We start from the raw sequence: 24,532 nt of genomic DNA, 5'->3' as shown, positions 1-24,532 counted from the left end.
ATTTAAGATGATCTGTCTGCAGTAATGAAGTTTCATTTCTGGGCATCAGGTGTTAGAAAGTTATACAGGTGAACTCCTAGTAAATGCACGCAGGGCAACTAAACTGACTGGTTATTCTGCTCAATATCTCCCTGTATCTGGGGCTGTGCTGTGGAAGGGGTTGAAATCTATAGTGCTTAGCTGTGTCAGCAGGATTTTTACAGACCTCGTCCAGATGTTTACTTTAGGTGCTGCAGCTGTCATCCACACTTGTAGAGATCTCTTCTCAGCCTCAGTGTCTCTTCAGCTGACAAGTCCCTGTTGAGACGGCCCAAAAAGGTTGGCCAGTTCCTCTCGAGGACACCCACTCTCTGTCTAGAAGGGATGTAGCTCCGCCCCACCTCTGTATCCCGTCCGCCTCCTGTCACTAGAAGTAGGCTAGGAGGGCTGGCTCCGCTCTGCCTCGACTCCACCTCCGATCCGCCCACTTCTCAGGAGTGGCAAGGGAGTGGGATGTGGCTTCCAGACACTGGGGACAATTGCAGGGGGAAGTCACTTTACAGCGCCGTTTCTAGCCACGGTCAAACGCTCAACGCCGGTCTCTGTTCAGCAAGTCCGTTTATCTCAACCGACAACCTCCAGTAAGACCCAGTTTTTATAGCCTCCTCTCCGGGTCCCGGATGTTTTACTGTCCGGCACGCGAGTCTACTCCTTAGCGGCACGCGGGGAATTGTCCCTTACTCCCGCGTGGCTGCTTCTGCAGTAGCCCCCCCACGATGTGCACAGTCACCAATGAAGTATATACAATAAAAAGTTACAGGGCACAATAATGGTGTATCACACTGTCACTAACATGATCTAGAATGTCTTCCCTTTCTCTGTCGTCCATGAGAAGTAGGGAACTGACCTCTTGAAAATTAACCTCTGACTTATCCATAAGGATGAAAGGACCACAATCAAGATGGACCTGGACCTTGAGACATTACCTCTCATTGCCTGATTAATGTTATTTTCTTTTTCAGTATGAAACCAAAGACCGCATCATCTGAAAAGGGAACACTCAAGAGAAGGCTTAGATTCTGAGTGAGCCTACCAAACTTTAAGCCAGGGGTTAAGAAGAGGCACAAACACTAGTGGAAATTAAAATTGCAACTAAGCTCTATTTCCGGATGCATTCTGAATATGTGCTTGTAAGGTCAATAATTCAGACATCAATCTGCTGGCATAAACAGCTTAAGTCACTTGTTCTGACCAAGTCACAATTCCTTTATTGATGACCCAAGCTATAGATACAATGGGTCTCAGAGATACTCCTGCTGCTACTTCAATATAATTAAGAGGTCTATCTACTAAGCCTTGGAGAGAGATAAAGTGGACAGAGATAAAGTACCAACCAATCAGCTCCTAACTTACAGTTTACAGACAGAGTTTAAAAAATGAGAGTTAAGAGCTGATTGGTTGGTACTTTATCTCCATCCACTTTATCTCTCTCCAAAGCTTAGTACATAGACCCCTAAGAATGGTTTTACCTTTTTTATTTGTGCTGTCAGCATTTTAATTAAGTATAATTGTTATTTAGGAAAATCTCACTATAGCAGAGGTTCCCAATCATGGTCCTCAAGGCTCCCAACAGTTCAGGTTTTAGAGCTATCCATGGTTGAGCACAGGTGATTTAATTAGTACCTCAGTCAATTTGATTTAACCACTTTTGTTCAACCAAGGATATCTCTAAAACATGAACTGTTAGGGAGCCTTGAGGACCACGTGTGGGAACCTCTGCACTATAGGGTTATTGACCTTAAGTGGGGATTACTCAATCCTCCAGACAAAACAGAAAGTACTGTAGGATAAAATCCATCTGTAAATATTCAACATTTTAATTGGTCTTGTCCATGCATGACATAAACATAGACTGGATATTATATTGTGAGTTTGCCAGAAAATATATAATCTGTCTTTTCTTTCTGTTAAAGTGAAAGACCTCGAAAGACTCAGGTTCCTCCATGGTCTGAATCTTAGGAGTCAACCATTATTAAATCCCCAATGCCCAGTCTTTTAGAAGAATCTTCTTCATTATTAAAGAATTCTTATAAATCTGAATAGCCAGGAACTTCTTCCTCCTCCTGACAGGATGCAGTATACTGTATCTTCTACTGAACCCTCTCAATTTTGCCCCAGGGCCAAGCTATGGCACTTGGCTGGTCTGGTACAAGATTGAAATAAAAAACATCTCAAAAGAAAAAGGAAAACTTAGCCGAACTCTGTACTGAATTAGCCATAGAAATGGGCCAATGGTGACTTATCCATTTGACCCTTATGGAAATGCTGACACTTCCTATTGGACTGGATATGGAATCAATTAGGTGGGAGAATTAAGGAACTAATTTGCACAGTTAGGGCTGATGAGAGAGTAATTGAATATTTTCACACATAGTCCTATATAAATTCTTCACCCAAGCATATTCCAAAAGGTCAGAGCTACTGTACCATCTGGTGGTAAATGTGGAAGACAGTGTCAGTGTCACAGGACTAGGATAGACTGTCCAGATTCCCGATGGTAACTTACTGTAGAATGATATTTTGAACAAGTAAAAATTCCCACAAGAAGAGACACTAGTACTGGTCCTTATGTCAGACATATGGGGAGGAAGTAATTTTTTGTGTAAAAATACAATTAGAGATGTGCGCAGACTGCCATGTTTTGGTTTGGTTCTAAATCATCGTCCTGTTTTGGTTTTGGATTTCTTAAAAAATTGATAAAAACAGCTAAAATCATGTAACTTGGGCCTGATTTTGTTCCTATAGTATAATTAACATCAATAACATTCATGTCCAGTAATTTCCAGTCAATTTTGACCATCTCCAGCTCCTGAAATCTAAAGGGAGGGATATTCCAAAATACGCAAGTTCTGTTTTTAGATCTGAGTTCTGAACTTGTTGAGAAGACCCGAGCCAGGACTTTATTCCACCTAGAACCCCTTGGGTGTGTTCGGTTTTCAGCAAAACCAAACTGCTCATCTCTATGCAGAATCCAATCACATAAAAAGGAAAAGAACTACAACACTGCTGAATCAGGACCAGTAACCCATAGGCTTCTATTATGCAACGCCATCTATAGATGGCCTTGCCTATGGGGTACAAGCTCCGGAAATATATTTTAACTAGTGTATGGTTCTTAACTGGTTCTAATTATTTTTTTCATTTGTTTAGCAGATCAAAAGTGATTCTCAACAAGCCTTTCCAGTGACCTAAATAGTAAATCTGTATATAATGTTCACACGTAGCAGATGTGTGTTCGCCCACCAGTGGAATGGAGATGAGAGTAAGTAGAGGTGAAATGTATCAAAAGGTCAATGTAATCAAACACAATATAGAATAATGCTGAAACTTCTTGTTCAATTGATATTTCATGTACTGTACATAACTAGCTAAACTCACAGTTGAGTAACTGCTCACAGAATCCCACTGTGTAAAACACAATAAAGCTGGATACACACCTGCACTATAGTTGGGCTGTTCTTTCGATTCCAGACCCATTCATGCGATATCTTTAGAGTGTGCATGCACCTTCCATTATGTTTTCTCGGAAGAAAACTGGTTGCATCAAAGGATCAGGTTTTGTGTGCAGTATATTTTTAATCTGATTCGATGGTACAATATTGGACAAAGAGTGTACTGTGAGTCTGATTTAGCAAGGATCGCTGATGCAAGCGCGTACGCAGTTCTGCTGCGAAATTATGCAAATGACTGCGATCGCAATGCTGCCGCAGCACAACATAATGACGCCCACTTCCCTTTTCTCACATCCGTAATACCATCGGAGCCTCACGCACAATGAAGGCAGGCCAGACCTCACTTACTACTGACTTCTTGTTGGTATCTAGAGCTTAGGCTGCGTATGCCATCGCAGGGGCTTAATTATGCACGCCTCTGTAATGGCGTTGAAACGCATTAGCACGCCTGCGTTTCGCCGACCACCCCCGTCACCACCACCAAACAGTACTTCCTGTCAATCACTCTGCGATGGGTCTGCGTAGCCACTGCGATCGCAGCGGCTGTTTCGCGCAAGCGCACTGCGTTTTTGCACTTGCGATCCTTGCTGAATTAGGCCCTGTGGTTGCGGACTCCGATACTTCTGCCAAACTCCTCCAGCAGCAGTGCTGCCTTTGTGTCTTTTCAACAGATATTTTAGACAATAGGGATCAAAGATCGCAAGTCAGATTGTATAGATGTGTACGCACGTATCGGCACTGTGATCGGGAGTTTCAAATGTACAAATGTGTCCACATGCATCAAGCCTCCTTGCGGGTTAAACAGCCCTTCTAGTCGCGCCATGCTGGTGTATATGCAAAACTCTGCGTTACATTGTCACAGCCGCTTTGAAAATAAGACACATTTTAAGGGAAAAAGTCGCACGAAAAGAGCTCTGCACTACCGTATTGCACGGCGCTGACACGTTATGTGTAATGCGACGTGTAGTGCATGGAGGATAGATGTATGTGGATCAATATGTAACTTAAAACTAAAGAAAAATCGCATCAGAGGTGTGATTGTACAAGTGTGTACCCGCCTTAACAAATACAGATAATTAGTAATAATATCTATGCAATGTCACACAAACATGGAACTAAGAGATCTCATAATACCTTATGCCTTCCCACAGACTTTAAAGCACCAGTTTGGTTGGGAGATGCAGTGGTGCACAGATAGTTCCTCTGCTATCACTTGGATCTCATAGGGAGAGTCCTTAGGTGTTAGGAATCTTTAGATCAGCAACTGGTGCCATGGTATATACTAATTGCTGTGACATGCTCCCCTGTCTTCATCCTCTATAGATGGGCCAGCTAAAAAGAGATGATGGCCATTTGACACAGGCTGTGTCTCAATATCTAAAGGGCTGTGTTAGGGTACAGTACTGTATGTCAGGTTAGGAACTATGGCATGGAAGGCCGATGGGGTTACATTACAGGAAGTGTCCAGATCATGAAGTGTTGTATGAAGGTCATGAGATGACATCTTCCAGGCACTTTTCAGGGGGCAGAATGGCTTAAACAGATATTTAATGGTGAGCATCTCAGGCACGCACAAGTAGGGAAGCGAATACTGGGTGGTTTTTCCAATCCTGGGATTGAAAAACACTCAATCCCAGGATTCCCGGGATACCTGGGATTGAGTTAGTCAATGGGGCGGGCGCGACTGAAGGGAGGGGGGGGCGTGGGGCTGCACAGGGTGACTTCTGACGTCACCTCCCGCTGCGCACAGCCAGGCAGCGCCTGATTGAGTGCTGTAGGTGCTCCAAGCCCTGCCCAGGATGAAAAAAATACTAAATATCACATGCGTACTTTAGTCCCGAAATCCTGGGATTGGAAGCTCCATTCCTGGGATTGAAATCCCTACAATTTTAGGCCAAAATCCCAGGATCCCCCCGCTGATCCCGGGATTGGCATCCCTAGGCAGAAGGATGGGTAACAGAGAAAACCCAAGGTTAATACCCTCCAGCCCATTGATATAAAGGAAAAAAATCATTAAAGTACTTTTTGACTTCACCATGTGCTTAATCTACTTCAAACTGAACAAATCTGATATTAGACCGATATTTTCACAACTGAATGGAAAATATTTTAAAATATACTCACTCCCCAATAAAGAGAACGTCTGTAGTGATCTCCCCTCGATCCTTGTGCAAAAATTCTTTGATGAATGAAGTCACACTGTCCATGGTAATGTGCCCAACCACAACAACGTGCCTGGTGACAAGGAGCATAGACAGTAACTGCTCAATGGCAATAATAGCATGAGATGGAAACTATTGTCAGATATCCTATTTTATAAGAGAGGAGTCTATTATAGTAAGGGTGAGGAGCCTTATTGCTGGTTTATATGGGTGTATTTGCTGGCTGTAGGGTACGTGTTCTCATTGCCGCACACATCACTAGAAGTTACGCTGACGGTTCACTTGTACCGCCATAACAAATTTTCTGTTGAAGCCATCTCAGGATTAAAAAATACTTTATACTTAAATTATTTAACGCAGAAATGTTTTTTTTTTTTTTTAAACAATTTTATTGTATTCAATATAAAACATTAGCACATGAAAATGTAAAACTTTGTATTACATAGAAAATGTCAGTAAAGAAATACATTTTGTCAATAGTAATAATGAATAATTTTTTTTCTTATGGGGAAAAAAATTGCCAAACAGTTATTGAAAAAAATTGCCAAACAGTTATTGAAACTATATCGGGTACAATCTTAAAAAACCAAAAGGTATAAAAAGGAATGTCTTGTTGAACAGATAGAGCTAGGCGAGACGTGGAAGTAATGACCAAGTGGTATCTTCAAATACTTTCATAATTTTATCAGAAGTTTCTGTGGGTAAATAATCTAAATACAAAGCACATTTTGCGTAAAATGACTTAACTCCCTTTTCAATATCGTAAAGAGCAGAACGCCTATCAAAATAAAGTATGGACAACAATTCCAATTTTAGCATTTCTACTGATGGAACTGTCTTCGAGACCCAGTATTGTAAAATCAATTTACAAGAACCGCTAACAATGGTAATACCGTTTTAGGTATTAAAATTGGGGCCCAAGAGGTAAAATCTGAAAGGCAGTTGTTTCCCCGTGATCTGACGAATAAAATTAAAGACTTTGTACCAAAATCTTCTAATCTTGGAGCATTGCCACACATTATGAATAAAGGTTGCAGAGGAAAAACAACATTTCGGACAACAGGCAGAATCAGAATGGGTTATGTGGCTCCATTGTGATTGTGAGAGGTAGGCTCTATTAAGAAATTTTATATGAATTTCCTGAAGTTTAGCCGATTTTATCCATTTCAAAATTGATGGAAAATGTTTTGAAAATTCGGGTAGAGAATGTAAAATCAGGGAAATCTGTTGACCAGGAGGACCGTACTTTATGCCACAGTTTGTCCATATCTTGGGGTAACAAGTCATTATAAAGAAAAGAAAGTTTAAATTTACAATTCAAAACTAACATAAACAGAGAATATATAGGAACAGGCATAATATTATGTAGTAGGGAATCAAATGAACCAGGGCTTGTTTTGCTATTGATGTAGTGTCGGGTTTGTAAATATAGGAAAAAGTGTGAATTAGGAATATCGTATAATTCCTTAAATTGCTGGAAAGAATATAAATTGCCGTCAGGGTCAAATACGTTCCGGATGGCTGCCAACCCTTTTTTTTCCACAAGGAGTAATGAGAAATGGTGAGGGAAGGAACAAAGGCCCTGATTCAGAGCCGGACGCTCTGACCAGAGCGCCCGCTCTGAATCAGGGCCCTCCTCCATTAAAATGGAGCGTCCTCCTGGACGCTCGTATAGCTGTGGGTCACCACCCACAGCATATACGAGCGTGCAAAAAGATGGTCGCGATGGTCTTGACCATCGCGACCATCGGACTTGCGAGGGAAACCCTGCGGTCGGGTTTCCCAGCCGCAAGGCCAGGAGTTATTTTGGCTCTATCAGAGCCAAAATCACTCCCACTGACATTCCCATGGGAATGCCTCCGTCTGGCAGGCACGCCCACTAAAGGGGGCGTGCTGTCAATCAACATCGACAGCATGCCCCCTTTGGTGCGAGACCCCGAGCGATGGAAAGCCCGTCGCTCGCCGGGTCTCGCGCATGCGCACAACGGAGCTCCCTCCATCGTGCGCATGCGCAGTGGGGAACATTGACCCACTTGCGAGCGTACTGCCGCTCGCGAGTGGGTCTGAATGACCCCCAAAATCCGGGCTTCCCCATAACGGGATAAATTTAGTGATGTAAGGGTTTGAATCAAAGCGTTTATGTATGACAGTCCATGCTCTATAGGTATCCATAAAAAATAAATTGTGTGTGATACCCCTCGGTAGCTTTGAGCGGGTTAAAGGAAGTAAAGCTGCAGGGGCACAAGGCGCAAATAATGCCTCTTCTAGCAATTTATTAGTAAAGAGTGATTGGCCCAGACACCAGTCCGAGATATACCGAAAGGCTGTGGTGCATGAATAGGTAGAAATGTCAGGAAGTCCCAACCCTCCCTTAGTTTCGGGGGGAAGTAGGCGGCTTCTAGCAATTCTAGTGTTTTTGCGATTCCATAAGAAACGTTGAAATGCTTCTGTACATTGAGCAATATCAGTTTTAGAAAGAAACATAAGTATCATTTGGAGTGGGTACACTAATTTAGGAAATAAAACGTTTTTGATGACAGTTGCTCGTCCCAATAAAGAAAGCAGAAGCGAGACCCAGTGTTGAAGTTTTTGTAAAATTTTTGTTATAATTGGGAAGTTGGCATTATATATTTAGTGAATAGATGATGCAGCAATGTTTAAATAATTTTGAATCATTAAAAGAAATGTTATGAGATTTTATATTTAATAATTTTATACTTAACATTTTCCTATGCTAAACATACAAAAATGTGTACATGCTCAAAGGCTTACAGTATGTTATCTATATAATAATTTGCGATGGTCTATCCCTTATCCTATATGCATGAGCGTGTAGGAGACGGGACAGACCTAGCGCTGCAGAAGAAGTGGACCTGGCCGACCAGCAGGAACGGGGTAGGTATGGGATCTGGGGGGGTGGGCAGGACAGAACCGAGGCGAAGCAGAGAAGAGGGGGGTGGCTAAAATTATATTTAAACTAGTATGCCTTCAGTTCCACTGTGCATATGGCAAGACAACTCACAGTGGTCGGATAGAAAAGATTGGACCGGCAAATTGGCTCAAAAACTAACTGCTTAGGGTAGTGGTTCCCAAATTTTTTTGAATTCAAGGCACCCTAGTGTATCAGCATTGCTCTCACGGCACCCCTAAGCCAAAAGTTTGTTGATGACAAGTTCTGAAAAATATGTAGTAAAGTTCATTGTGCTGACCTGTCATCCATAGGCTCAGTTATGTGGTGGGGGACAGGTTTGCGCTTCTGTTTGTCCACATATTTACATTACATTGACCATAAATAATTTAATTTGTTGCTGGACCACCAACCTGAGGCACTCATGCAAGTGTCTCGAGGCACCCCAGGGTGCCAAGGCGCACAGTTTGGGAACCACTGGCTTAGGGCCAGCACTGGTGAGATTTCTATTGTCAATTTACAAAATACATAATTTATTGTGGTTATAAAAATATTTTATTTATCACAGTGATGGAGGAAATATTAATGAATAGGTCATCATACAACAATAATACAATATCTCTAATGGTTTATTTTCATGTAGACTTACTTTCTTCCACCTGCAACCACATGAAATCCACTGTATTTTTTGTGGCTTCCTACAATATCCACAATTTCAGGAACTTGACTGGCAAACAGAACCTACAAGGTACATGCAACTTAATCAATACTTATCTGCAGAATAAACAGCTATATAAAAAAGACACGGGGGTCTATTCAGCAATAATTTTTTTACATAAATAATGTGGAAATCCTCCGCATCAATCAAGCACTGTAGGGATCAGCCATTGATCTCTACAGTGCTGTAACGCTTTTTGCTATTCAGCATAGCAAAAAGAGTTAAACTACTCTAAAAATCCTTACTTTATATAACGCCATCTCAGAATGGCGTTAAATAAAGAAATGACATTAAATGTCCCGAAAACTGCAGGGACAGAGGGAAAATCTCCCATAAGTCCCTGCAGCAGCCTGTAACTGCTCAGTCTCTGCTGACAGGTAAGTCACTCTAGAGCTTGTTAAAGCTGCTGAACTTGATTGACATGTGTATACAGGCTTTATATTAGACTATATACATTTATATTTATGTGCTATTTTATTTAACATTTATATATAAATGTTAAATATAAAAGCACATAAATATACATGTATACAGGCTGATATAAAGCCTGTATACACATGTCAATCCCTTTGGACAGGCTGGAGATGCACTTACCCCTCCGCGGTCATCTCAAAGCCGGGACGGAGACTGTTACTGAGCGCCTGACTGAGCATGCGCAGTAGCAATAACAGAAGGTATTGTTTTCGGAAACCGATAATGCCTTCTGTAACATTGCAGGGACAGCGTGTTACCGCAACCGCTGTCCTTGCTCCAAATATTGAATCGCAGCCATACATATTTATAATTGATAAAAAATCGTGACGATGTTGCCCGATAATATTCTGGGCAACATCGTCACTATTGTTGAATAGACCCCTAGGTCTTGTTCCTTACGTGTAAGAGAAATTAAGCATTGCAACTCTCATTTTCAGATAAATAGGGATTGTGTTTTAATACACAGTAAAATATGTAACCTGTGCTTCATTATCTTGGTGATACCTACCATAGTTGTAGACTGAATGAATACTCTTTATAAACTCCAGTATTAAAGTAGACCACATACAGTAGGCGACTAGTCCACTTCAGTCCTGCAGTGACTTCCACTGAAACAATGGTGCTCATGAAACAGACATTGAGATTGGATGTTTTAATCACCAATATTTCTGTGAAATTAAATCCCACAATCGCCCCTTTTGCAGAATGAATAGAAGAATTTGATCTTCTGTGGCCCATTGTCCTATTTTGTATCAGTTTTTCCAAATGAGACTCTTAGACCGGGAAAGTTTACTCTACTATATGTAATTTAGTCTAAAAATCTCTCTCTCCCTCTCCCCACACATGAGTGATTAATTTGCATCACATATCTTATTTATCATACGCTTCCTTTGGAACTAATTTATGCAACACTTATGAATTAGTTTAGATAGACTTATTCATTGCAAGCTAAAATATAGCGCTGCTCATTTACCTGTTTTCTCCTTTGCTAAATTTCAGGGCTACATAATTGCTGATGCAGCAGCAATCTGTCATCTACTTATCAGCACCAATTAAGGTTACTACTTGGTTTTGTTGTTTTTGTTCTTCCAGTAGTTTATGCTATTCCCTCAGCTGATCTTTTTGCTGACAGTAATTTTTCTTGAAAGGGAAAGTCCTTACCATGCCACCAATAATGAAGAGAATGATGAAAAGCCGTCCCAAGGTAGTTTCAGGCGTAATGTCTCCGTAGCCAGCGGTTGAGAATGTCACCATTAGTAGGTAAATACACTCAAAATAATTCAAGTAGTGGTCATTGTCTTCTAGCCATGGGTCTCCTGAGTTCTCCAGCTGTAGTAAAATCACCATTGTAAGTACAGTAAGTAAAGTACATTTACATAATGCACACTGATTCCACGCTATCCAAATAGTCAAAGTCTCAGGGCAGTCTATTGCAGTAACCTGTACTTTTCGTATCTGCATCGTCATCTAACAAAATACATTTATGGAACTAATTACACCTTTATGTGATTAATGCATATTAATTTAGGTTTGTGAGATGCAGTAAGTGCAGAGATTTCTGATTTGGAGACTTGTTATCCACAAAGTTTTGAACATTATTAATAAAAACTAAATAAAATAGTGACTTAACTCAGTGAGAATATCATACATACTGGCATTATCACAGAGCACCCCTCCTACACTCACTGCTAGGAGCACTGAAATTGAATGAGGAGAGGACTGGCAACGGTAGTATGGGGAAAAACATGGGACTGCAGTATGCCCTCTCTTGCTTTACTGTTAGCATGACACAGGACTGATGGTAGCGCTCACCTTTCCTTCTCAGCACAAGCGTTTTTCCAGATGCCCCAAATAATCTGGAAGAGGATTCATCAGAGAAAATAACTTTACTCCAGTCCTCAGCAGTCCAATCCCTGTACCTTTTGCAGAATATCAGTCTGTCCCTAATGTTTTTCCTGGAGAGAAGTAGCTTCTTTGCTGCCCATCTGGACACCAGGCCATCCTGAAAAAGTCTTCATCCTGTGTCATGCTAACAGTAAAGTATCCTGAGACCATTCATGTGTGGGATTGCTTCTCAGCCAAGGGAGTGGGCTCACTCACAATTTTGCCTAAGAACACAGCCATGAATAAAAAATGGTACCAAAACATCCTCCAAGAGCAACTTCTCCCAACCATCCATGAACAGTTTGGTGATGAACGATGCTTTTTCCAGCATGATGGAGCACCTTGCCATAAGGCAAAAGTGATAACTAAGTGGCTCGGGGAACAATACATCGAAATTTTGGGTCCATGGCAAGGAACCTTAATCCCATTGAGAACTTCTGGTCTATCCTTAAGAGGCGGGTGGATAAACAAAAACCCCACAAATTCTGACAATTTCCAAGCATTGATTAAACAAGAATGGGGGGCCATCAGTCAGTAATGTGGCCCAGAAGTTGATTGACAGCATGCCAGGGCGAATTGCAGAGGTCTTGAAAAAGGAGGGTCAACATTGCAAATATTGACTCTTTACATAAACTTCATGTAATTGTCAATAAAAGCCTTTGACACTTATGAAATGCTTATAATTAAGTATACCATAGTAACATCTGACAAAAAGGTCTAAAAACACTGAAGCAGCAAACTCTGTGAAAACCAATACTTGTGTCATTCTCAAAACTTTTGGCCACGGCTGTATACTTACATGAGTTCTCTTCCTCTACTAAAACAACCCTCTGCCCAACACTGTGATCATATAGCCCAGCAAACACTTAATGCATTCTAGTTCAACAAATATTCAATATGTACAGAAGCATTTAATCTCCTGTACTGTAAGCTTGGTCCTCTGTCTGTCTTATTTTTTTTACAGTGTTTGTTCACAATTGTACCCCTTTTACACCAACCTGAAAATTTTGGGTTGATGCACGTGATCGCGAATCAACCCAGGATTTTTGTCAGTGTAAATGGATCCACCCGGGTCCAGGGACTCGGGGTTCCAACTCGGGTACTTTGCAGGGTCGGCCACGGGTCATTCCCATGTTACCCTGCAGTGTAAACGGCGTGATCCAGGATCATGCGTATGCCGCCTGATCGGCAGGTTTCAGTGGCGCTTGTTGATGACATTATCTCCAAGCATTCACTGCAACCAGTGCTGGGCCGATCAGCATGGAGCAGGTCACCCCACCACCCTCCTTGCCTTTGGACCTCTGCGGAGTGAGGTAAAAGGGTCGGGGAGGGGGAGAAAGGGAAGCACTGCTCACCTGCGCCGGTAGAGCCTGGTCAGCACTGAACGGTGCCTACCCTGGCATAGCCAGAGGTGCGAATAGCTACACACCACTAGGGTGTACAGTATGTTGATTCCACCTGGCGCACTACAATGCCCAGCATACGCAATCGCTCCAGGCTGCATCTAATATCCAGTTATATTGTACCTGCTTTATCCCCGTTTCTACACACCCACCTGTATTTATGTCTGGTTAATAAACCTAAGAACAGGTTAAGCTGTTTCACGTGTGGACTAACTGCCACCAGCACCTTTGCTGCGCACTTCACCAATCCAGCACCGCACCATCAGTACTCCCAGGGCTCGGAGTACTGTTAAGAGCCCCAATTCTGCTAGTAGTTTAATAGGTCACAGATCCAGTGTCCTAACCCTGGTCACTCTGCTAATAGTTTGAAATTAAAGTGTGTACACTGTTAAAGAAAACCATCAATATATATATTTTTGTCTCTCTGATATTTTGTTTATTTTCTGTAAAATAAAGTTTACTAATTAAGCAACATCTAAATTCCTGCCTTATTAAGTTTATAACTTATTTACTAAATTTAGGATTGTATAAATTGTTATAGTGCTCTTTTAATTTATTGTCGTGCTGTTTCTAGTAGGAGGGAGGTGGCAGTGTCCCTCATTAGATAACTGCTCCTTTTTATAGCCTATGAGAATTGAGATTGTTCTCTTATGTACAAACATAACATGTAGTGCCTGGATTAGAGATGCCCATTGGAAGCCAATCATAGGGCCTGATTCAGAGTTGTACACAAATGCCGCCAGTGCCTCGCCTGTGTACGCAGCTGCTGTGCGAAAATATGCAAATGTCGCAGACTCCCGGGAGATGTACTGAGCTGGTGGCTTTGCCTATCCAAGCATCTGCATACAAAGATGCAGCATCATCACAGATAATTGGTTTATTGCAGTCCTGAGTGAGCCTATGGTCCTGCAGAATTACTTCCGTATGGGATCCAAAAACAGCACGTGACACCCCCCAAATTCGGTTGTGACATGCCTGCGTTATTCGCCGACTCTTCCTGTTACCTCCGCCAAACGCACCCTGACTGTCACTCACACTGCGAGTTAAAAGTGGCTGCGAGCGACTACGGTAATGTACCTTTACGTATGCAATTGCAACTATCTCTCACAGATCGCAGTTGCTAAAACATGCTAATGCCTTCCAAAGTTTATCCGAGAATAGGGACGCCCACTGCTGCCTTCTCATATACGTCCAACAACGTGCTAAAGTATCAACATCGGTAACATCGATGCAGATCGAGCAACAACATAGCTTGTAAGTCATGTCTGACCTGCCTCAAACATTGCGTCTCTCTTGACACGCAGAGAGCTCTTATGCTGTGAAGGAGATCGCGATGGCTAATTTATGCATCAGAGACGTGTAGTCAAAGTAGGCATGTGAGGCAGAGCCTCCCCTGTCATACCCCTGAGATTTAATATAAACATGATTAGAATAATACAAAGAAGAGATTTAAAACTTATAAACATATTTGTTTATTGTAATAATTTTTATAGTTAACACCAGCTTTGTGGAGCTCCCTGGGACAGCAGGGAGACGAGAGATGAGGCAGCAACAGCTCAGCCTCGCTTCTGTACATTCAGACACAGCTTGCAGAGCTGGGGGCGGGGCCACCCCACAGGCAGTAAGCTGCACAGAAAGAGAGCTAATAGATGCATGCCTCTAAGTATGGGGGGCGTGCCTTGAGAACTGATGGACACCTTGGATGTGTCATGTGACCAGGAAGCGCACTGCATTGTTTAGAGATCGGAGCTCAGACAGCAGCAGCCAGAAAAGACACAATGGTGCAGTTGGAGAATCAATGGACACTGAAGCTTAGTGTAGTTAGGGAAGAGTTGCAGTGAGTAGGGGGTGAGACAGACTCCCAGCACTCAAATCAATCTCCATGTGTGCCTCCTCAGCCATTGACCTTCCCGCACGTCACTCTAATGCAGGCACGTAAAATGGCGTCTAAACGGTCAGACATGCCTTGCGTTCTTCTAACCACAGCACCGTTGCACATGCGCAATGGCAAACAATCGCTCGATCTGCGAAAATATCGGCATTGCGTAAACCTCGATATCAGGCCTTGTGTGGAGAACATATTTCATAAACAGTAGAGGATGGAGGACTCAATAGATTATAAGACATCCAACTGATAATGACTGCAGAAGGTATTACTAGATGTGCTTTCCACAGTTATGAGTTTTCTTTGCATAATAGGTCGCAGCAGCTCAAGTACAGTGTTAGTATTTCGGTAGCTTCTATCCATTGTTCTTAAAAGCATGTGTGATTACTTCTCTTATCCATTTTTATTATTATTAATAATATTATCATGTATTTATATGGCACCACAGGTGTTCCACAGCACCTTATAAATTACATAAACAAATAGGTGATCAGTCACTTACAATACAATACAATGCAGGACAAGGATATGGATAATATACTGTGAACATTAGTGAACATAACACCCACATAAGCAGCAGAGCATAAGCAACCAAGTGTTAGGTGCCCTAATGGGGAGTAAGAAGTAGATGAAAGCAAAGTAGGGAGAAGCACAAGAGGGTAGAGTGCTCTGCTCGTAAGAGCTTACATTCTAAAAGGGAGGCAAAGACAAACAGGTGTGACACAGATGGGGCAGACGGGAAAGAAGGAACATGTAGCAGAAAGTTAGGATGAGAGCTGGAAGGCTTTAATGAAGTAGTGGGTCTTGAGAGCCCATTTGAATGATTGTAGAGAGGTGGAGAGTCTGATGGGGAGAGGGAGAGAGTTCCAAAGGAGGGGAGCAGCACGGGCAAAATCTTGGAGGCAGGAGTGTGAGGAAGTCATCAGTTGGCATGAAAGGTGGCGTACATTAGTTGAGCGAAGAGGGAGGATAGGAGAGTGAAGGGAGATGAGATAGGAGATGTAAATGTGAGAAGATTGGGTGAGGGCTTTGAAAGTGAGTGTGAGAACCTTGAATTGGGTTCTAAAAGAGAAGGTGAGCCAGTGGAGGGCTTGTAGGAGAGGGGAGGCAGATGTAGAGTGTTTGGAGAGGAAGATGAGCTGAGCAGCAGCATTGAGGACAGACTGGAGAGGAGAGAGATGGGATTTTGGGAGGCCAGACAAGATGAGGTAACATTAGTCTAGTCTGGAGCTGACCAGCCAGTGTATGAGGGTTTTAGTGGCATCCTGGGTGAGATAGGGTCTGATGTTGGAAATATTTTTTGAGATGGAAACGACAGGACTGCGAGAGGTTCTGGATATGTGGCTTGTAGGAGAGGAATGAGTCCAGGATAACTCCAAGACAGCGCACTATGGGGCTAGATGAGATGAGGTTATGTGGGAGGGAGAAAAGACGATCAGCTCAGTCTTAGACATGTTAAGTTTAAGAAATTGCTGGGACATCCAGGAAGAGATAGCAGAGAGACAGTTGGAGATACGAATCAGTAGAGAGGGGGAGAGATCAGATGAGGAAAGGCAGATCTGAGAATCATCAGCATAGAGATGATAATTAAGGTCAAAAGAGTTGATGAGTTCACCTAGAGAGGACGTATAGAGGGAGAATAGGAGAGGTCCGAGAAAAAAACCTTGGGGAACACCTACTGTAAGCGGCTGTAGGGGTGAAGAGGAGTCATGAGAGGAAACAGAGAAGGATCGGTCAGAGAGGTAGGACGACAGCCAGGAGAGGGCAGTATCACGTAGACCAAGGGAGTGAAGGATTTGCAGCAGGACAGGGTGGTCCACAGTGTAAAAACCAGCAGAGAGTAGTGGCCCTTGGATTATTGCAGCAAGAGGTCATTGCTGACTTTCGTGAGGGCAGTTTCAGTGGAGTGTGGAGAATGAAAGCCAGACTGAAAAGGGTCAAGGAGGGAGTGAGAGGAAAGAAAAGAGGTAAAGCGGTTGTAAACAATACGCTCAAGGAGTTTGGAGGCAAAAGGGAGGAGATGGGTCGGCAGTTAGAGAGAATGTTAGAATCAAGGGTAGGTTTTTTAAGAATGGGGGAGACAAGGGCAAGCTTGAATGCAGAAGAGACAGTGCCTGATGAGCGGGAGAGATTAAGGAGATGGGCTAGATGGGAGCAGGCAGAAGGAGAGAGCTAGCGGAGGAGACGGAGGGGATAGGGTCAAGGGGGGAGGTGGAAGGGGGGAGGACTGAATGAGGGCCATGACTTTCTCTCCAGATACAGGGGAGAAGGATGTCGGAGTCTGTAAAATGCATGGGGGGGGGGGGTGATCGGGGAAAGGAGGAGGTGGAGAGCTGGGAAACTAGTTGGATATGATGTCCTGACATATGGAATAAATTTTACATGTAAAGTAGGTAGCAAACTCAAGGGCAGAGAGTGAGGAGGGGAGACAAGAAGGGGGGGGCAGAGGAGGGAGTTGGTGGTGGTGAAGAGACGCTGGGGATTTGCGGACTGGGAGGAGATGAGGTTCTTGAAATATGACTGTTTAGAAAGGGAAAGGGCAGCACTGTAGGATGAGAGCATACATTTGAAATTGAGAAAATCTGCCTTAGAGAGTGATCTTCTCCACTGTCGCTCGGCTGTTCGGCTGGTGCATTTGGAATGCCAAGATTGAGGTGTGCATCTTCGAGGGTGAGTAGTGATCGCCGGAGCAACAGAGTCAAGAGTAGAAGTAAGGGAGGCATTGTATAGGGAAGCAGCTTGTTCAAGGCAGGAGAGAGAAATGATTTGTTTGGAAGTGGCATGACCTTTCTTAGTCCCAATCGGAAGTACAAACAATTATTCTGTATTCCTGAGACCTTTTGTCCTGAATAAATCTATTGTGTATGCTCTGACCTCATTGACATTACGGGGTCATAGCACCATAGCACTAACCAATCCATCAGCAGTAGTTAAAGCTTGAAGCTCTGAGCAAGAGACACCCCTCATCTGAATGCAGGAGATTTGAATTCCTTTTGCAGCAGAATTGAACTCCCGGGTAGCCAGCCAATCCATGGTTCTGCAGCACTGAAGTGGTGAGTCCCCTGGAGAGTAGGTAAGCCCCTGCATCCTTTAGCACAACTAACACACTACTTACCTGTATAGCTACAGACAGGAAAAGACATTGGGAAGAAGACAAGGAGCTCCAACATATATCATCAGGGCGTGTGTCTTTTTAACTACCTGTCTCCACCTATCTAGATTGGAACTTAACCATTACAAGGACTGCCATGGGGCATCAAAGGATAATAATGTAATACTCTGCAATGCAATGGAAGACACCCTATTCAAGAGGGAGATTACAACATGATTTTATTTATTTTTAAAGCATGTTTTCCCCTGTGGTACAGTTACCTGCAGACATTTGTATTAATAATGTGAAGAAAACTGTGTGTTTTACATATAGTGACAGATCTGCTTTGATAGAGTACACAATAGAAGTGTACAGGAGAGTAACATATGTGAAGACAGTTCATCGATCTCCAAGAAGATGGCATATTTACCAGGTGAATAAATCCTGCGGATGTCAGCCAGCAGCTGAAGGAGACAGCGAGGAGGTTGGAGAGTTTGATGGCAGTGCTGTCAGGAAGAGAGAGATAGATCAAACTCTATATCTGTCTCTGCAGTCATACTATCACTGCACGTACATTACACAGCGATTTATGTGGAAGATTATTTGCTATTGTACATAGAGGAGGAATAATATTACACTTGCGACTGAAAGGATTTTCTGCCTTATTAAACTATATTACACTTTCCTGAGATTAGACACAGAACCAAGGCATTTTACTGCAATTAGATCCATAATCTCCCTGACTATTTAACAATTACTAGTGTAATGATTCATGTTCAGCCAGCAGAGGGCACTGAGCTCCTGTATGACAGTACTGTACAGTAGTGCAAGACTGCGTTACTGAACCTCTGCTGACTATCCCTGCCTTCTGTACAAAACATACTATACTGAATGTATTTGAAATTAGAATTGTAAGAGCTAGCAAAGAGCATGGAATAGACATATATTCTTTTTTTTCCCTTTCAGTTTTCAATCAGCTTCTACTTATCATTTATCTAGCACCTTCTACAAGATAATAGCTAGAATCTGTTTGGTTGCTATGGGCAACAACTCTGCTTCTAAAAACCCACAGTTTTGTAAATATACCCTCAAGAGGTGATTAACTCCTAAAGCAGCTGCAATCTTTTTTTGTATTTCTGTCATACTTGCCTACCCCCCTGATTTGGTCGGGAGACTCCCGAAAATCGAGTGCCGCTCCCGACCTCCCGGGAAGGCAGGCATCCTCCCAGCTGCCACACACCCCTCCTATCCCCCCCCACAATTACCTTTGACAGGCCCTCAGCGTGGGGGGCGGTGACACGAATCACGCTGGATCGCGTCATTTTGGCCCCGCCCCCTGCTTCTCAATGCCTGTAATATCGACATTGTGTAGCGGGGCTAAAATGATGCGATCACGTGGCCCCGCCCCCCACCCACAAATACTCGTAGTCCGCCTCCTCATGCTGGCCACACCCCCGTCATGCTGATCTGGCTGCTCCCTCCCGGAAGGGGTAGCCAGAAAGTCGGCAAGCCTGATTTCTGTGAGTGCTTAAGTATGTTTTGTCCATATAAAATAATTTATGTTTTAACATTTTTTGCGCTGTATAGTGTACAGTAGTGGATTCTGCAATACAAGTCTGATAATGAGTACGGGATTCACTGCAACACAGCTGAGAGGGTGAGTGACAATAGCGGATCTTCCCTATGGCCCCTATTTATTACAATCCACATGTCAAATGCAGTTGTAGTGTGATATTTTTCCCGAAATTCGCATTGCAAATTTAGAAAATATCACAGGAATGTATAAAAAAATCCCTTGCTGGGACAGAACATGCGATAAAGCTCTGTCCATGTGAATCCCTTTGGCACACTTCTGACTGTGGGGTCTATTTACTAAGCAGTGTTAGGAGACAGAGTGAAAAGTGATAAGGTGCCAGCCAATCAGCTCCCAACTGTCATTTTTCAAACACAGCCTGTGAGATGGAAGTTAGGAGCTGATTGGCTGGCACCTTATCACTTACCACTTTTCACTCTGTCTCCTAACACTGCTTAGTAAATAGACCCCTGTTTTCTTTGGAAAAAATACAGGTAGAACGTGTCTGCATATGCGCCCCCTGCTGCTGCCTGTCTTCCCTGGCTCTCTGGTTCTGCAGCCCCACTCCCTGGCTCCCGTTGAGCCCTGGACCCCCTGCTGCTGCCCAGCTTTGCTGACACCAACTGTCATTACTCCCCCCTCAACCTGCCGCCAACCCTGCTTCCTCCTCTGCCCTGGCCCCACTTCTGCTGCCCGGCTAAACATTTCCACTGTCCCTCACCCCCTACCGACACTGCCCGCTTGCCACTGCTGACCCCCCTCCACCACCGCTGCCCGCTTGCCGCTGCTGACCCCCCCCCTCCGCTGCTGACCTCTCTCCATCTGCCCTACCCCTGTGGCTGCTGCCTTGGTCCCCTGCCCCGGGTGTAAAAAGAAAAACAAGATCACACTTACCTGCACCGGGCACTGAGCGGTGACCATCTATGACCGGAGGACCAGCTGATGCTGCAGTCAGCTGAGATGCAAGAAAGTGCCGGCCAGCACTTTACTGCTTCTTAGCTGAAAGCAGTCATCAGCTGATCCGTCGGTCAGAGGAGGTCACCGATTGCCGGTCCTGGTGCAAGTGTTGTTGTTTTATATATATATATATATAGTGATCAGCTTGTGGTTTATTTACACCCACAAAGCTGATCAATGGGGCTGGCTCTCGGCTTTGCCTGTCAGAGCGGAGCAGGAGTCGGGGCACCTGGGAAACGCCTGTTAATGCCATCTCCAGGTGGCGTTATTATCACAGGGCTTTCCCCAGTATTTTTTTACTATTCATTTTTAGTAAATCTCAGGCAGATCACATTTACCATTACTAGTATGGGACATGCGATCTGCTTACTAAAAATATGCAAATTAAAGGGCATAGGCCCTCATTCAGAGCCGTACGCTCTGAGCAGAGCGCACGCTCTGAATGAGGGCCGGGCTCCATTTTCATGGAGCGTCCTCCTGGACGCTCGTATAGCTGTGGGTCACCACCCACAGGCTATACGAGCGTGCTTTTTGATGGCCGCGATGGTCGAGACCATCGCGACCATCGAAATTGCGAGCCGGAGCCTGCGGTTGAGGTTTTCAACCGCAAGCTCCGGAGTGATTTTGGCTCTATCAGAGCCAAAATCACTCCCACTGACATCACTAGTGATGTCAGTGGGCCGGCTTCTGACGGGAGGCGTTCCCGTGGAAACGCCCCCGTCAGGGAGGCACGCCCACCAAAGGGGGCATGCTGTCAATCAACATTGACAGCACGCCCCCTTTGATCGGACACAACGAGCGAAGGACTTTCCTTCGCTCGTCGCGTCTGGCGCATGCGCACGTCGGAGCTCCCTCCGTCGTGCGCATGCTCAGTGCATAACATCGACCCACTTGCGAGCGGACAGCCGCTCGCGAGTGGGTCTGAATCAGGTCCATAGAGTGGTATTTCATGAAAACTACTCTAATTGCCCTTTAATAAATTTATGTGATACTAAAATAATGTGAAACGGGTGTGAAAACACCCTTTTTCACATTTGTTTTGTAAAAATAATATTGAGAAATAGGGCCCTAAATCAGCAAGCAAAAGGCAAAATACTATAAATCAATGAGTGTAGTTTCAATACATCTTGCAATTTAACTATTACAAAATGTATTCTCCGCGCTCGCTCTGAATCAGGGCCGGCCTTCCCGATTTTTAGAGCGGCCTCCTGGCCGCTCGTATAGCTGTGGGTGACCACCCACAGCTATAGCGAGCGGCCAGGAAGATGGTCGTGATGGTCAAGACCATTGTGACCATCGGGCTTGCGACGAGATCCTTGTGGTAGGGTCTCGTTGCCGCAAGCCCTAGAGTGCTTTTGGCTCTATCAGAGCCGAAAGCACTCCCACTGACATCACTTGTGATGTCAGTGGGGCCGGCCCCAGACGGTAGGCGTTCCCATGGGAACGCCTCCGTCTGGGCAGCCACGCCCCCGGCACGCCCACCAAAGGGGGCGTGCTATCACTCAACATCGACAGCACGCCCCCTTTGGTACGAGACCCGGAGTGACGGTTTGCCCGTCGCTAATCCGGGTCTCACGCATGTGCACTGGGCCAACATCGACCCGCTTGCGAGCGCTCAGCACTCGCAAGCGGGTCTGAATCAGACCCTCTGTATTTGGCAGCATATTTTTTGCACGTGTCACCAGTGCAATTTGTCTTTATAACAACAATTTGAACAATTGCACCATAAAGCAGAACAAATTGACCATCATTGTTACAGTTCTATTCCTAGACTATAAATTCTGCAAAAAGCAAATTTACAAAACACTGAGCCACTCTGACACATGAGACACCGCTCCTGATTGGCTGCCGGTCTCTGATGCACGAGACACCACTCCTGATTGGCACCCAACCATTATCTCGTTGGGGAACTGTGAGGATCAGTCTGGGAAAGTCATTGGGGATTAGAGCAGATCAATATATATAAAAAAAGTAAAGGTAAAATATGAGATATGGTAAGAACTTACCCTTGTTATCTCTATTTCTACGAAGTCCATAGGGTTCCACATGATACCTTGGGGTATAGGCGATGGCGGCAGACATCCAGGCACCACAGTTAAATTTTCAGCCTCCCAGGATGCACTGGGGTCCCTCTCCTATACCCCGCCCCCGAGCCTCAGGCCACTCAGTTTCGTAACAAGCCATAGGCCGGAGCAGGAGCAAAAAAGAGAGAGAAGACAGTCTGGAACACACAAGAATCACATTCTCACCAGAAGGAGACGGAGAAACCGGTGACCAGATCAAAGCCCATCTGCAGTACAGGTGTGACAGGGCGGGAGTCCTGTGGAACCCTATGGACTTCGTAGAAATAGAGATAACAAGGGTAAGTTCTTACCATATCTCATATTTTCTACTTCAGGGTCCATAGGGTATCCACAGGATACCTTGGGGATGTCCCAAAGCAGTATCCTTTAAGGGTGGGGACGCTCCTGTGCTGTAAGGAGAATCCGCCGCCGAAAGGAAGCATCCTGAGAGGCGAAGGTATCAAAAGCATAATACCTTACCAAAAATATGGACAGATGACCACGTGGCTGCCAATCACCGCTGAAGCGCCACGTCGAGCTGTCCACGAAGGACCCACAGACCTAGTGGAAGAGCTTTAGTAGAGGATGGAACAGGAAGACCCGTGAATCCATCCTGCCAAAGTTAGCGTAGTGGCAGGCCAAGCCTTTTTATGGAAGCCAGAAAGGACAAAACCGAGAGTCTGATTTCCTAAATGGACTGGTACGGTCAACTTAAATTCTTAGCGCCCGTACCACAGTCAAATAGGCCTCACCAGCAGACAGGACTGGGGAAGTAAAGGCAAGCACTGCCCTGTTCCTAGGAAAGATGAGAAAAAGGTAGGTCTACATGACAGAGCCTCCCATTCTGAGATCCTACTGGCCAAATTAAGAGCCAGAAGGAATACAGTCCTAGCCGTAAGCCATTTGAAATCCACTGAGCCCAGTGGATCAAATGGCGGTCCTCAGAGAGCCCTAAGGACCACAGCCAAATCCCAAGGAGCCACAGGTGGAACAAAGGGATGCTGAATATAACGTACACCCTGCACAAAGGTGCGGACATCAGGAAGAGTAGCAATCCTACACTGAAACCATACTAACAGGGCAGAAACCTGCACCTTGAGGTAAGCAAGGCGAAGACCGTTATCTAAGCCCACCTGTAGGAAAGCCAACCTCTGGATATCCAGAATACCCGAGGAGCCTAGCCTCTATGGTGACACCTGAAAGAAAGTATACCATACCTAATGGTAAATTCTTGCAGATAAAAACGTCCGAGCTCTTAGCATGGACAGAGCCCCTGTTAACTATAGAGCTGGAAAAAACTCCTAGACCTTAAGAGGGCAGTCTCCACCACAGACAACCCAGGTCTGGGTATCAGCCAGGATCCTGAGACAACAGGTCCGGGCATAGAGGCAACAGCTTCGGAGTGTTAACTGAGAGGCTCTGAAGATCTGAGTAATAGTGCCATCTCGCCTACGCTGGAGCTATCAGCAGGAGCGTGCCTCCTTCTTGCTATTACTGGAGGAAGAAGGGATAACTGAGGGACGAGGTACACAACTTGGAAGGTCCACTGGACCTACCTACGTCTATCAGAAGAGTCTCATCTCTGAAAGGCTCCACTTGTTCACCAGAAGATTGAACACCTCCTGATAAAGAGGATATTTCCCTGAATGCACGTCTTGACGGCTGAGAAAGCCTGCTTTCCATCTGAGGATTCCTGAATGAACACTGCCGATGACGGCAGGGATATAGCCTTCCACCCAAGCCAGGATTCGGGACACCACTGTTAGTGTCGCCTGACTTCGGGAACCTCCTAGGTGGTTTACATAAGCCATCATGATGGCGTTGTCAGACTGTACCTGCACGGTATTTCCGTGGAGGACCTGTCCTGCATGCTGGAGAACCCTGAATACTGCTCAGAGTTCTCAGATGTTTATGGGAAGTGCA

General features: G+C 44.5%; 1 protein-coding gene across 1 annotated transcript in view; it reads right to left on the bottom strand.

Moving 5' to 3' along the window:
* The window catches only part of KCNU1 (potassium calcium-activated channel subfamily U member 1), a 260,592-nt gene that overhangs the window by 195,485 nt on the left and 40,575 nt on the right, over positions 1-24,532 (bottom strand). Inside the window, exons 7-10 of the mRNA XM_088453055.1 lie at positions 18,447-18,522; positions 10,915-11,082; positions 9,211-9,302; positions 5,616-5,726 (exon numbers count right to left, since the gene is read on the bottom strand). Of these exons, the coding sequence (XP_088309181.1) occupies positions 5,616-5,726; positions 9,211-9,302; positions 10,915-11,082; positions 18,447-18,522 (447 nt within the window). The remainder of the gene's footprint in view (positions 1-5,615; positions 5,727-9,210; positions 9,303-10,914; positions 11,083-18,446; positions 18,523-24,532) is intronic.

The sequence above is a fragment of the Taudactylus pleione genome, unplaced genomic scaffold, assembly GCF_031769625.1.
Source record: "Taudactylus pleione unplaced genomic scaffold, aTauple2 ptg000567l, whole genome shotgun sequence".
Taxonomy (NCBI): Eukaryota; Metazoa; Chordata; class Amphibia; order Anura; family Myobatrachidae; genus Taudactylus; species Taudactylus pleione.
This window is presented reverse-complemented; position numbering and strand designations above follow the sequence as displayed.